Below are 13,572 nucleotides of genomic sequence, written 5' to 3'. Positions count from 1 at the left end.
TGCAGCTGTAGTGCAACAGAGGTGATCTGACAATAAAATGTTGAGGGAAATGATCATTTAAGTCATGAAATGTCACTAAATTCACATTGGACTAAATTTAAAAAACACTGAGTTACTAGCATGATGTAGTAGGTTCTGGTTCTTACATTAATTAAACCTTATTTTAGAGCAAAAACAAAATCTAATAAAGTCACTGTATTATTTGTTAGTGTGTTTTTGGTAAATTACCTTAAGCTGGTAACTAATCGACTAAGAAACTGACCAACTTTTTTTTACATTATTCCTCTTATTTAATGTTTGTGAGTGTGTTATGGTTTATCAAAATTATCAAGTTTTCAGTTACTATTATTATTTATTATTTATTTATTTGTTCCTTTCATGAAGGTAGACGACATAATTTGTACATAAATGCACTCGACATTTTCAAATCAACACCTCCATGATTGGAAAGGAGCAGCAAGAAGAAGAAAAAAAATAAAATCTTGTATTTGCCTGCCTCCTATTTAAAAAAATAAAATGAGAAAAAAAGAAAAAAAAAAAGAAAGAAGAGATGGTCCAATATCACATCACAGCTGATTTTCAGTAACCTACCCAAAAGAGAATGGGGGAAAAATTACAAAATCATCTTTCTTGCTAGTATGCAGATTTATTTTCACACTTTGTAGTATTTGGCAACACATTGTTGAATGTCTGTAATGGCGCCTGCAACAGGTAACGTGGATGATTACAACAGACTGTTTATGTGAAAACCTGACTGAAAACTAACCAAGGCTGGATATGTTTTGTTCAATCAGGACTAGGGGGACTTGTTCTCGTCCAGATTGCACCCTGAGTTATTTACACTTCTCTGGGCTCTTTGTGGAGCCTCGGCGGCAGCACGTCATCATCCACCCACACACTCACATGATCGTCTACCGCCTCCAGCTCCTCTGTTTGTCTTTACTTGCCCCAACTGCTGATGGTGCTGAGTGTCGCCCAGAAATATTTGTCCTGAGTAAGATTATTGGAGCAGAAGGCGTGTTGTTTCAACCACACGAGTCTGAGTTAATCACACAGCAGCGACAAGGGAAAAAATATTTTCCTTTTTGTGCATGATGTCAACTGGGTTTACTGGTTTTAACACATGGTATGTCTTGGTTGTTACAAGTAATTCTGTAAAAGTCACATACATGACTGTTAATGATCCCTGTAGCCTCTGATATTATGATCAAAACTACATGGAAAACGTACATACATAACATAATACACGTGTGTGTCTGTTGAGACTCGTCAGACAAGCAGGTCACGTGAACGATTCTTAATCTATAGACAAACAGGCGGAGTTTCATTCTTGTCAGTAAGGAAAGTGCTTTTACCAGAAGCAGCTTTTGTACAGTACTAATGTCAGGACAGTAAATACTGGCAGTATTTAAAGTTTTCTCTGTCACCAAGACGCCATTCTTAATTCTTTGCATTGTTTTCACTCTAATCATCACATCCCAAAATGATAAATGTTAGCATATAATCAAATTATTTTCAGTGTAATAATAAATCTGTTTTTATAAGGAGCAGTAAATCTACTCACATTCAGTTTCATATATAACCTATAATTATAATGCACTTAATTATAACACTTGGCTAGTGTTAGCATTAGCAGGAACACCTGAATTCATTAACTTATGCACCTCTGCAGCTAACAAGTCTCATGAAGATTTAAACATAAATGTGTATCAGAGCCTGACAAACTGAATGTAAGATGAAGAAAACACCACCACGTTGATTTAGTGTCTGTTGTGATGATTTCTGTCATATCACCCCTGACCTTCATCAGCATCAATAAGAAATAATCTAACAGTGTCATTTATGATCATTAGAGAACTCATTTTACTTGTCATACTTTTGTACTTTTTCTCAAGTAAAGTTTGAAGGAGTTTTTTTTAATCATTTTTCTTTGACTTAATGAAAGACAATTACAGCCTTGTTGGACTGCTTATGTGGCTGCGTACCTTCACTGCATTAGGAAACCAAATACCTCCTGGATTGATCTGGGAACAAACTGCTTCACTGAGACAGTTATTTTTAACAAGACAACATGGAAGAAGTGATAGTGACCCTGTTCTGGAGACGCGTTCATCAGCTCAGGTCTGTTGATCTTTGTGTCAGGACCAGAAAACCAGAGCAGCTGATAACCTCCTTTGGTCGGTGTGTTGGCGTCTAATCTGAGGAATGTTCGCTTCATAAATGAAGCGTTTGCGGTTCTTCGAGCGCACCAGCAGGCCTCCAAAGCAGGCCGAAGATAAACCACATAGTCATCCCAGTATAGATAAGCGTGAAGGGGAAGTGACTTTGATTAAAAAATACATCTTCATTTTGCTGTAAAGTGTCGTTTAAAGGAATTTTCCAAAATTCAGAGACTTGAACTGAAGGGTAAAAGTGACAGTTTATCGTTTTAAAGTGGTGTCAAACTATTTCTCTCAGTTTCCAGGCATCACTGCTCCCAACACAGCACATAAATTGGTGAACTGTCACTGCTACACTTTGTTTTTTTTACAGGAATTAAACCTACAAGATGCACCATGTTGATTTGTTAACATTAGAATTGCTGGTTTTTTTATTTTTACTACATTTTATCGTAGCCAAGTTGGTCGCTTTCTTGTTTTTCCAGCCATTGTGCTGAAATGAACTGTCTGCTTGGAAAAAGAACAGTTAAAAGTGAAGACAGTACAGGTTGTATTCTGGTATTTACTGCTAACTTAACATCATCTTTTAAAGTAGAAATTCTTCAGTTCAAATTGTTAATTCAATGCTTTGATTTATTTCAAAACTTTATTTCCGTGATCTGATAAAACCAAATGCAGCAAAATTGACTTTGCAACACTTATGCAGAAGCACATTTCAGTAGGAAGTATTGTTCAGTCTAATCCGTTATATTTGTCTGACTGCTATCATTAATGTGCATATCAGAATTTTACACATAAAACAGCTCATTAAATAGGATGCACTGCCAACTTGAAAAGCATTAGTGGTTAAAATGAGCTTCAAATTGCTGCTGCTGGTGAATTTAAATTAAAAATACAATATATACTGAACTCTTTAAGAGACGTGTCTGCAGCTTTTTGACTGACTTAAGTGCATTTTTCTGACTAAACTTTTCTGTAAATACGTCTTCCAGATAATATTCACTCCAGAAGGAACAACAACTGCACTTATCTTGTTTTCAGATTCCTTCTCACACATGGATTTTGGGGGGACCGACCAGACAGAAAACTGCTCCGTCAATCATCGTCACGTGTCACCTTTCTTGAGCAACACGACCCAGTCAGCCCTCTGCTTCCTCAGCAGCCAGTGCAGATGCAAGGAAACGGTGTATTTTTGGAACAAACATCGAGTATGATGCCATGTTAACTTAACCGCACAGTCATTCATCCTACATGTGACTTGACATGATGCATTACACGGATGGGTTTTGACGAATCATGTCACATTATATCACTGGTGGATTCCTGCTGCAAAAAGGAGAATTACTCAAATAAAGCTGATATTCTGCTTTTTAAAATGCATAAATAGTGGATATTTAACCTTTTTATTGCAGTTGTATTAATCATATTTTGTGTGTGCAGGTAATATGAAACTACAGCCGACAAACGAAGTGTGAAGACTGAAAATGAAGCAACAACTCATTTGGCTTTGCTTAACAGTAACAAAATCCTTCCTACCAGCGTCTCCAAAGCTCACAAGCAGGTTTTATCTTGTTTGTTCAATTAACGCCAAAACTAAATAATAAAAAAAATAACACACTGCAGATTTAGAATGAGCAAACTCTGCGGTGTCTTGGAGGTATTATTTTATGCAGGAGTAATGTAGTTAAAGCCTGTGTGGTTTGTTCTTCAAGGATCTATCTGTTACCAGGGGAATTAGGTTTCAGCTTGATGCAATAGAAACAGTTTGGGCCTGTGAGGTAAAAACTTTCAAAATACTGAGGTCAAGGTCTGGACTTTAGTCTGTGCACCGCTCTGTTCATTCTACAGACGCATAATTAGCTCAATATACATAAAATATTAGATTAAATTCACACATAATGCAAAAGAAACACTTCTTTTACGGTGGTATTTTATTCTATGTATAACCTTATTTATATGACTTTACGATTATTATTGATGCATTAACAGGTTAGCAGCATTTTAAGGCGGTCACAGGTCGAGGAGACTTGCTTTTGTATTTTGAGGTTGTTAAATCGGTAAAAGTGAATTGTATTTATTTGTTATTTTGTGTGTAAAGATCTGAAGCTGTAACTGAGATCAAATAAATGTTAAAATTGTGCTTATGTGGATTATATACATCATTTTACCCCACTGGTGTCAGATTATCACCAATAGGAAGAACAAAAACAAAGGTTTGAATGCATAAACAACTGGGCCTGATCAGAGTTCCTCAGCCTTATCAATCACGTGAGAATCGATCCTGATTGACTCAGACTGTTGGTGCCAACGGTCCTTTTGAAATCCTGATGCGATGCATATTCAAGGCCTCCCGCCATCACTGATTACATTATGCCTCTTATCTTTATTATTTACTGTATGTTAAATGTGGCAACAGTCTGACAGTGAGGGAAGAAAATGTTTTACACAAGATCCAATCTGTCAACAAGATGCTGTTTCTTTTTCCAGCAGCTCATAAAGTGCCTGACTTTGACCTGCAGTATCTCCTTTGTTGTGTAACTTTGCAGTAAACAACAGTTCGTTAGCTGCAGTTAATCAGCACATTTACATGCGGACAGGATACCAGGTCACGACTGCTGTGAATCTGGCTGAGCAGTGAGTTTGAGATTTAAATGAACTCGTTTACACTTCTGAAGGTTCCTTCATTTGTTTGCTTTAGGTTAAGATTCACTTATTTTGCAAATCCTTTTTTCAATGTCACTGTTACTTTTACGGTTGTGTAACTGCACTTCAGTCCATCTTTGGGATATTTGTATTTCCTTTTGTTCACTTTATCTTTCTACTCCATTACAACTCAGGAGCATAATGTACTTTTTACTTTACTACATTTATTTGAAAACTTTAGCAACTCCACATATTCAGATTAGCAATACAAAATATAATGAACAAATAAATTATCATGTATTATTGCAGCAGGTTGTTTTTTTAAAAATTATTTTTAATTATTAGATTAAGACACAGCTTTGTTGATACCGGGGCGAAATTCACAAACAGCTGCAAATAAAGTCATTAAAATCAGCACCACCAGCTGTAATGTGACACATGAATGCATCAATAAATATAATTCAGCAATATAATATACATTTTTCTCAAATATAGCTGTAACGATTAATCAATTTGTCATCAATTGTTAAATTAATCGCCAACTGTTTTGATAACTAACCATTTAGGGTGATTTTTGAAATGAAAAAAGTCTCATTTGCATCTTCTTAAATGTGAATATTTTCTTTTTTCTTTCATGTGGACAAAACAGGACATTTCACCTCATCCTTTTGGGCTTAATTGTCTTTATTGATTGACATTTTTTAAGTTTTTAGACATTTTGTAAACTAAACAAGTAATCAGTTAATGGAACATAAAATCTGCAGATTTATTGGCAATAGAAACAGTAACACATACAATACATTTGTACTCTTAAATAAAATCTAAATGCAAGAGTTTCACTTGTAACAATATTTCTACATTGTGATGTTGTTTTTTTATTTACTTCATACAAGATCTGAGTACTGCTTTCAGCATTGCAGCTCCAGAGACAAGGAAAAATGCTTCCGCATGACTTGTGAAAATGATTTGTCGTTGTTCCTCCGGTTGTCTTCTCAGTTTACAGTTGAAAAGCTTTCCGCAGAAGCCATATTACTCCATATTTCCAGTTACAGAAAATGGTCAGACCTGTTCCAAAGAACATCTGACACATTATTTATTAATGCTGCTACTCATTGATTCTTTTTTCTGTATGGACATTAGTTTGCACATCTAAAGTCTGATCTGATTCCCAAAAAGGTGTATTTTTCTCACCAGTCTTTTAATCATGAGCATTGTGATTCACTGTCAGACGAAACGAGTGAAATCAAAGAGCCCAGAGTTGACAAAAACAGGTTTTAAAGACTTCAATCTACACCAGTCAACACTGTCCTCTCTGCACAGGAGGGGGGAGAAATCACATGCTTCCGTGGTGACGTCACTGGGTGGGCGGGGCCCCTACGGCTATAAACAAGCCGCTGACCAATCAGCGCGCCCGGTGGGCCGTTATCCAGCTGCCATTCAAGCCTTTATAAACTTTGTGTTTCTCGGCCGAGGCTCAGTGTTTCTCCTCCTTCACCGAGAACAACAAAGAGTTTACAGTAAGTTCGGACATTTCGCTCGCTTTGTGCATCTTACAATCAAGTGTGGAACCTGAATTTAACGTATTAAGCAAAAATACAGAATAATTGCGGGGGTTTTTTATTGTTTTTTTAATGTCATTCGGTCCTAGCGTAAACACCACACCAGGGTCCGTTTTGAAAATGCTTCTTTTAGAAGTTTTTCAAATAGTTTTTTTTTTTGAGTCTTAAAAAAATATTTTTTGCGCTAATTCGCCATGTTCAGCCACCTTTTTTCATTCGGCTACCTTGGTCGTCGTCTCTTCGTGTTTGCTAAAGCAGCAGCCATTGTTAGTTTTCCCTCACCGACGCTTTAAATAAACCAGGACGAAGCTCCAGCAGCCGTGGATGCGGTGGAAAAACCTCTTTGCCGGCTAAAGTTTTGCTTTTCTTTTCGTTTTCCTGGTCGTAGTTTCGGTGCCGGCCTGTTTTTCCCTTGGCCGAGTGCCCGAGGCAGCGGATCCCGTGACTGTGCACATAACAAAAACAAGGATCGGTTCATTGTTGGGATCGGGCCAAGTTTCCGCTTCTTAAAGAGCACGAAAACGGCCTCAAAATAGGCAACAACGTCGTATTTGTTGAATTTAATACAGATAACAGTAAATTAAAACAAGGATTTTCTGGGCTTGTGTTGTGTTTCATGGCCCACTTGTGGTCGGGAAGTGACTGTACTGTCGGGAATGTGCACTGCAGCTTTAATGCGGATTTCTGTGTGAATCATTGAAATGAACAAAGTGTACTGAAGAGATCTACAACAGGAGTTACTGTGGGAAACCATGCAATGAGGGATTTAAGGCCTGATGTTTGCTTCTACACTGGATTCATCATGCTAAGAGCTTTTTTTGCTGCATTTTCTCCACCCTCCCTCTGTGAAATTTGAGCCCTCACGTGTTGCTTTCTTGTTGTTCCTTTCTCATTAGGAAACCACAACAATGCTGCCTGTAGTTGTGCTGGCCATGTGCCTGAGCTCGGTGCTCTCGGCACCAAGTCTGGACCCACAGCTGGATGACCACTGGGACCTGTGGAAGAGCTGGCACAGTAAAAAGTACCACGAGGTGATGCATTGCTTTTATGTTCCTTTAAATCGAGCCGGCGTGGTCCTGCAGGAAAAGTCTGAACGTTCCGCTTTGTGTTGCAGAGAGAGGAGGGCTGGAGGCGGATGGTGTGGGAGAAGAACTTGAAGAAGATCGAGGTGCACAACCTGGAGCACTCCATGGGCACACACTCCTACCGCCTGGGCATGAACCACTTTGGGGACATGGTAAGATTTCAACACACACAAACCATATCTTATCCGGAACAGCTTATCATGGTTCTTACAATGGTTTAGGAACCACAGCAAACCAACAAGATGAAGGCGATAACAGGCGTATAAACGTGACTGTAAGGAACAGGATAAGCAATAGAGAGTAACAGATAATCTTTGAAAAGATTAATTCAGGGGAAAAGAGACAAAAAAAACGTAAACAACAAGTAAAGATAAAATAAATCCATGTAGAGAAAAGCGGGAATAGTAGCTTAGATTGACTGAGAATCCACCAGATTTCCACCAAAACCGCACCTCAAATTCAAAACTCCAGCTGCTGCTCGATTCACACAATCATTTTCTCACTTTTATCCTTCTTCCCACAGACTCACGAGGAGTTCAGGCAACTCATGAACGGCTACAAGCACAAGACCAACAGGAAGGGGTCCCTGTTCATGGAGCCCAACTTCTTCGAGGCCCCTCGTTCTTTGGACTGGAGGGATAAGGGCTACGTCACTCCCGTTAAGGACCAGGTAACGGAGCTTTTCTCTCCTTTGTGCTCTTTTGCCTCGAGGCTCTCTGATGGCACGTTGAGCTGTCAAGGAGTGGTTTGATTTGATTTCCGTTTAGTAGTTCAGTAGGAAAGATTTGGCGGTGACAGTGTGGGAAGCTGGAGAGACACAGTTTAAATCTTGCGCAAACAAAACTTCAGCTGTTAATCAGAGCATTCTTGTCTGTCTTTTTAAAAAGTTGCATTAGCGCCTGTGCGTCACTGTCACAAGAAAAACAAACTCGCTCATTTATAGCCACAAAAAAAGAACATTAACGAATGATAAAGGGTTCGTTTGTGGCCTGCTGTTCTTGCTGAATCATGCCGACTTCCTGAAGCAGCTTATTCTCTTTAATAGAAGGCGCTCAGATGATGTAAACACTTTAATTTAAGATTACATTACAGGAGACGCTCAGCTGTTGCAGAAACGTGGTAAACACGATGATGTAGTTTGCAGCGTCACAGCTTGTTTGAAGAACACGAGGAGCGTGTCCAACGAAGTACATGTTTTTGCTTGTACAGGAAGATAAGATGGCCACTCGGAGGTTGTTTTTATTATCTGAGTGCACAGTTTGTTCTCCCCGCCCCGCGACATACATTACCACCCTGTAAGCTGAAACCAGTTCAGCCAGCTCACTGTAAAGGAGGCCGAGGTGGAGCAAACACCGTCACATACGTCAGCTGAAGCACAAAGTCCAACATGAGTCTGTTTACAGAAGAAAGCTGCTGCAATAACAAGACACAGGGCGCCATGTTTGCAACGGTGTTGAAGAAGTAAAATCAGTATTTAACACTATTATGCAAAAAGGTTTTAGCTCAATGAAAGCAGCTGGTGTAATACTGAATGTAAAATTTATTTGAAGGTCTCATCCCAGTTTTACTTCTACAGCTAAAAGGACTAAATCCAGCAAAACAAACACACTTGAGTGAATTCTTTTTGTCACCGTTTTTCTAAATATCTGCATTTAAGAAGCAAATTCTAATCCTGAGTATTTCCTGCAGCTCCAATTGATTTAAAGACATTGTTGTGTGGATGCAGTTTATTCATTTCCTTTACTGATTGATCAAATTGCCAAAGTGTGGACTGGTAAAGACAATTTTTAATGCCGGGGAACTACAGATGATGTTTTGGGTTTTATCATAAAAGACATTTTATGTGTTCATTTAATTTTTTTGAATGTTTGCAGATTCATTTTTTCTGTCAAGTGGTTCAAGATCACACAGAAAAAAAATTACAGCCGCTAAACCTTCCTTGTAGATTAGATGTCTCAGTGTTTTATTTTCAAAACTGACTTCATGTTACAGTAAAGGTGCAGCAGTTAGTCCGGCAGATGTTCTTTCTTTGCCGCCGTCCTCACCCGGCCTTCCTCTCGGCTCTGTTCAGGGTCAGTGCGGCTCCTGCTGGGCCTTCAGCACCACCGGAGCCATGGAGGGTCAAAACTTCAGGAAGACCGGCAAGATGGTGTCCCTGAGCGAGCAGAACCTGGTCGACTGCTCGCGACCGGAAGGCAACGAGGGCTGCAACGGTGGCCTGATGGACCAGGCCTTCCAGTACATCAAGGACAACCAGGGTCTGGACTCTGAGGACTCCTACCCCTACCTGGGAACGGTACGTGTCCCACCTGCCTAGGAATGAAACGGTTTGATTGGGATTAGGAGTTTTTTTAAATTAATTTTTATCACCAATCAATCTGTCATCTTGTTTTCTTGACTAAATATCTGATTTTAAAATGTTCAAATGGAAATTGTTGATCAAAAGTATTCTAGACAACAAAGTCATGTAACATCCAAAATACTCAATATTTAAAGCAGTTTTATCATTTTCTTACCATTTAAGCCATAAATTGTGGCATCTCCAGGCAATGCTTTAATTTAAACAGCTGTAATGTATTAGATGAACACACTAGATGCTCCATAGAGTCTCTTTTCTAGAACAAGATTGTGGATTCTGAGCTGAACGTCCGGCTCACCACCTCCTCCTTCTTGTCTTGCAGGACGACCAGCCGTGTCACTATGACCCTCAGTACAACTCTGCCAACGACACCGGCTTCGTGGACATCCCCAGCGGTAAAGAGCGAGCTCTGATGAAGGCCGTGGCCTCCGTGGGACCTGTTTCAGTCGCCATCGACGCCGGACACGAGTCCTTCCAGTTTTACCAGTCAGGTCAGTGCTCTGGTTTTGTGACGATGCTTTTTCATTGAGGGGGTAACACATACCATGTGAGAAACTCAAAACATGACAACGGAGAAACAATCGGATGATATGAAACAAGCTCATTGGTGATGAACTTCCAGAAAATCACCACCTGAATCCGCAGCTTCCTTCTGAGTTTAATGGAAACTTTCAGTTCATTGTTTCGCTGTTACAACTTTTTGCTGTTTAGTTTCACTGCAGCAGAATCGTAAAGCTCCAAAGCTAAACCCACATTAATTAAAAATGTTTAACTTCTGCTACGTTAACAGTTTGTCCACACGACTCCGGAGTTTTAAGACCCCCAGATGGAGACTTTCGTGCTGACCTGTTTGAATTTGAAAACTCCAGACGTTCATATTTACTTTCTAAATTGGTCTCATCACCTCAGCTTTGACTACCAGTGATTCATTCAGCATAGAGAAGGAACTCCAGTCTGTGCCGACCTTGTTGTGTATGCTAGCAGCTTAAATCTTGCATTTTATCATGCGTGGCAAACAACGTATGTGTCCAGTTATGTAAGCTTAAAGCCACATTATTATGGACAGATTAATTCCGAATTTATGTACTTGTTAGAAAAATAAAACTTATTAGTCTGTATGTAGCCTAAAACTCTAACAAGTCAGATGTTTCTCCCAGGGGGGCGGTGGAGACCAAACCTAGAGATAAGAGCGGCTTGAATTTGTGTGAAAAGTGACTCCAAATGCTGTTTAATTTAAAAAGTTCACGCCTATCGTCTTTGAGGTGATGCTATGTGGTTGTGTAGCTTGTGGCTGACTTTGGGGTTTTTTTGTGCTGCCTTTTAGGAATCTACTACGAGAAGGAGTGCAGCAGCGAGGAGCTGGACCACGGTGTGCTGGTGGTGGGCTACGGCTTCGAGGGAGAAGATGTGGACGGCAAGAAATACTGGATCGTCAAGAACAGGTCAGTTACATCTTAAAGGCGCTTCATTTAACATTCACTGTAACTGGAGAACCAACGTGTCGGACCGAAACCAGCTGGCAAACCACAGAACCGAGCAGTAACAGTATCTGAATCTGATAAGAGATATGCCTGCCAAGATAGAGGTTACTGATCTTTCCCAGTAGTTATCTATGGAGAATTATTTTTGTTTAAAGCAAATCCACTCAACTCACTTCCTGCCTGTTTTGTCATCTTGCAGCTGGAGTGAAAAGTGGGGCGACAAAGGCTACATCTACATGGCCAAGGACAGGAAGAACCACTGTGGCATCGCAACGGCGGCCAGCTACCCTCTGGTCTGAAGTGCACAGCTTCACTTTGTAGCCCCGTTAGTTTTTATTGCAATAGTTTGGCTGGAGTGGAGAGGCGAGGCTTCAGTCAGCGCGACGCATTGGCAGGAGATTCTGCGATGCTTCAACAAGGAGGAACACTGATTTTTAGGGAAAATGTCGCCTTTTTGTTTTGGCTGGTTTTTACGCCACTTTGTTGTGTCTGGACAAATTTTACTTTAGCATTTTATTTTTTTGTAAATATGTGTATGCTACTCAGTAAGTGAGATGTCAACACTTGCTTTGGTCATTGTAAATGATTTTTTTTTGTACTTTTACTGTGATCAATTAAATTTGTGAAACACTAGTTTTTGGTATTTGGACTCTTGTGTTGTTATCGCGTGTGTCCTGCTTTATTTTCAGCTCTGTGTCCGCTGGGTTTTAACAGTAACTCAGTTTATTATAAATGAAAAATGGGCTGCAAGGTGGCGCAGTGGTTGGCATTGTTGCCTCGCAGCTAGAAGATCCCCAGTACGCGTCCCGGTGAGGACACCCGGGATCTTTCTGTGTGGAGTTTACATGTTTCCGGGTTCTCCGGCTTCCTCCCACACAGTCCAAAAACATGCTGAGGTTAATTGGTGATTCTAAATTGTCCGTAGGTGTGAATGTGAGTGTGCTTGGTTGTCTGTCTCTAAGTGTAGCCCTGTGATAGACTGGTGAGGATTAAGCGGTGTATAGATACAGATGGATAAATGAAAAATCCCCACATTCAGTCAGTCATGCATGCTTTAAATTCATATTCACAAATACTCCTTGTTGCCACCATAATAAAGTCAAAGCAAACCTCCACAAAAGTTTAAATTAAACTTAAAAGAACTGCATAATTACCTGGAAATGAAGCTAATAATGCAAGATTTTCTAGGATCCTTTAAGACCAAAGCATTTGCAAAGTTTGCTTAATGTACACTAGTTAAACTTACTGTATGGAAATCAATTTTCAAACTAAATTAACTTTATGCTCATCAACAAGCCTCAGTTATAGGCTCTTGCTAATCGTACTTGCTGGTTTGATATGTGGAGCAGAGTCTCATGACAGCTGAGCTCTCTGAAGTCTGGTACTGAGATCTGACAGGATTATTGGTATTTAAACAATGGTGCTGATTCATACGGACACAGTCGCCTCTTTACTGTAGAGAAACAACACACGGCCCAGTAAATGTGCATGTAACACCCTGAAGGGGAATTCAGAGGCTTGTTGGTGTTCTCAAGCTGAAGTCCTAAAGCTACGAGGTGTTGACTAATAATCAGGTTCATAATAACTACCATCAATTATTAATGTGAGAAATGTATGATACATGTACAAAATCTAAAAAAAAATCATTATACGATGTGCATTTTTGCTTAATATAAGTCAGAGTACTGATTGATCTTGTTTGATTAATTAATACACGTGTTTTAATCGAACGTCAAGTCTGGATTTTAAAGATTCTGAGGATTTTCTGGTTATTTTTTCATGGGAAGAACTATTGTTTTTAGGGTAATGTTGCCTTTTATGGTTGATTTGATGCCTGAAAAGACTGAAGCTTAGAGTTTCTGTAAAAATATCTGCATATTGTTTGGTACATTAACGCATTTAAATATAAGATCATCTAAATATTAGTGTGTCATGTGTTTACAATTATAAGAAACAAACACTTAAAACTGTTCATTCAGATGCTTTTCACAAATTTAGTCTTCAAATTGACTTTTAAACATACACTGTTAAATCTTTGGGGATGTAGTTTAGTCTGTAAATACGTGGTCAGTGGCACAGTTTTGAAGTAATAAATGTGTAATTGAAGTGCAGACTTTTGGCTTTAATTTAAGGTGTTTAACTAAAATATTACATTAACTGTTTAGGAATCGGAGCCGTTTGTTCCACACAGTGCCTCCACTTCTACAAACAAGTTTACTGATTAGCAGATCCGTTACCACGTGTGGCCTGTTTGCTCCTTATTTCATGACATATTAAGAAGACGAA

General features: G+C 39.3%; 1 protein-coding gene across 1 annotated transcript; it reads left to right on the top strand.

Moving 5' to 3' along the window:
* The first annotated feature begins 6,222 nt into the window (after window positions 1-6,222).
* Window positions 6,223-11,919, top strand: ctsla (cathepsin La). Its single transcript, XM_008276410.1, has 8 exons — window positions 6,223-6,319; window positions 7,258-7,392; window positions 7,476-7,598; window positions 7,970-8,116; window positions 9,518-9,742; window positions 10,128-10,296; window positions 11,130-11,247; window positions 11,486-11,919. Exons 2-8 carry the CDS (start codon window positions 7,270-7,272, stop codon window positions 11,583-11,585), a joined length of 1,005 nt encoding a protein of 334 aa, XP_008274632.1. The 5' UTR covers window positions 6,223-6,319; window positions 7,258-7,269; the 3' UTR covers window positions 11,586-11,919.
* The last annotated feature ends 1,653 nt before the right edge of the window (window positions 11,920-13,572 follow it).

This window comes from Stegastes partitus, unplaced genomic scaffold (genome assembly GCF_000690725.1).
Source record: "Stegastes partitus isolate 25-593 unplaced genomic scaffold, Stegastes_partitus-1.0.2 Scaffold71, whole genome shotgun sequence".
Classification (NCBI taxonomy): domain Eukaryota; kingdom Metazoa; phylum Chordata; class Actinopteri; family Pomacentridae; genus Stegastes; species Stegastes partitus.
This window is presented reverse-complemented; position numbering and strand designations above follow the sequence as displayed.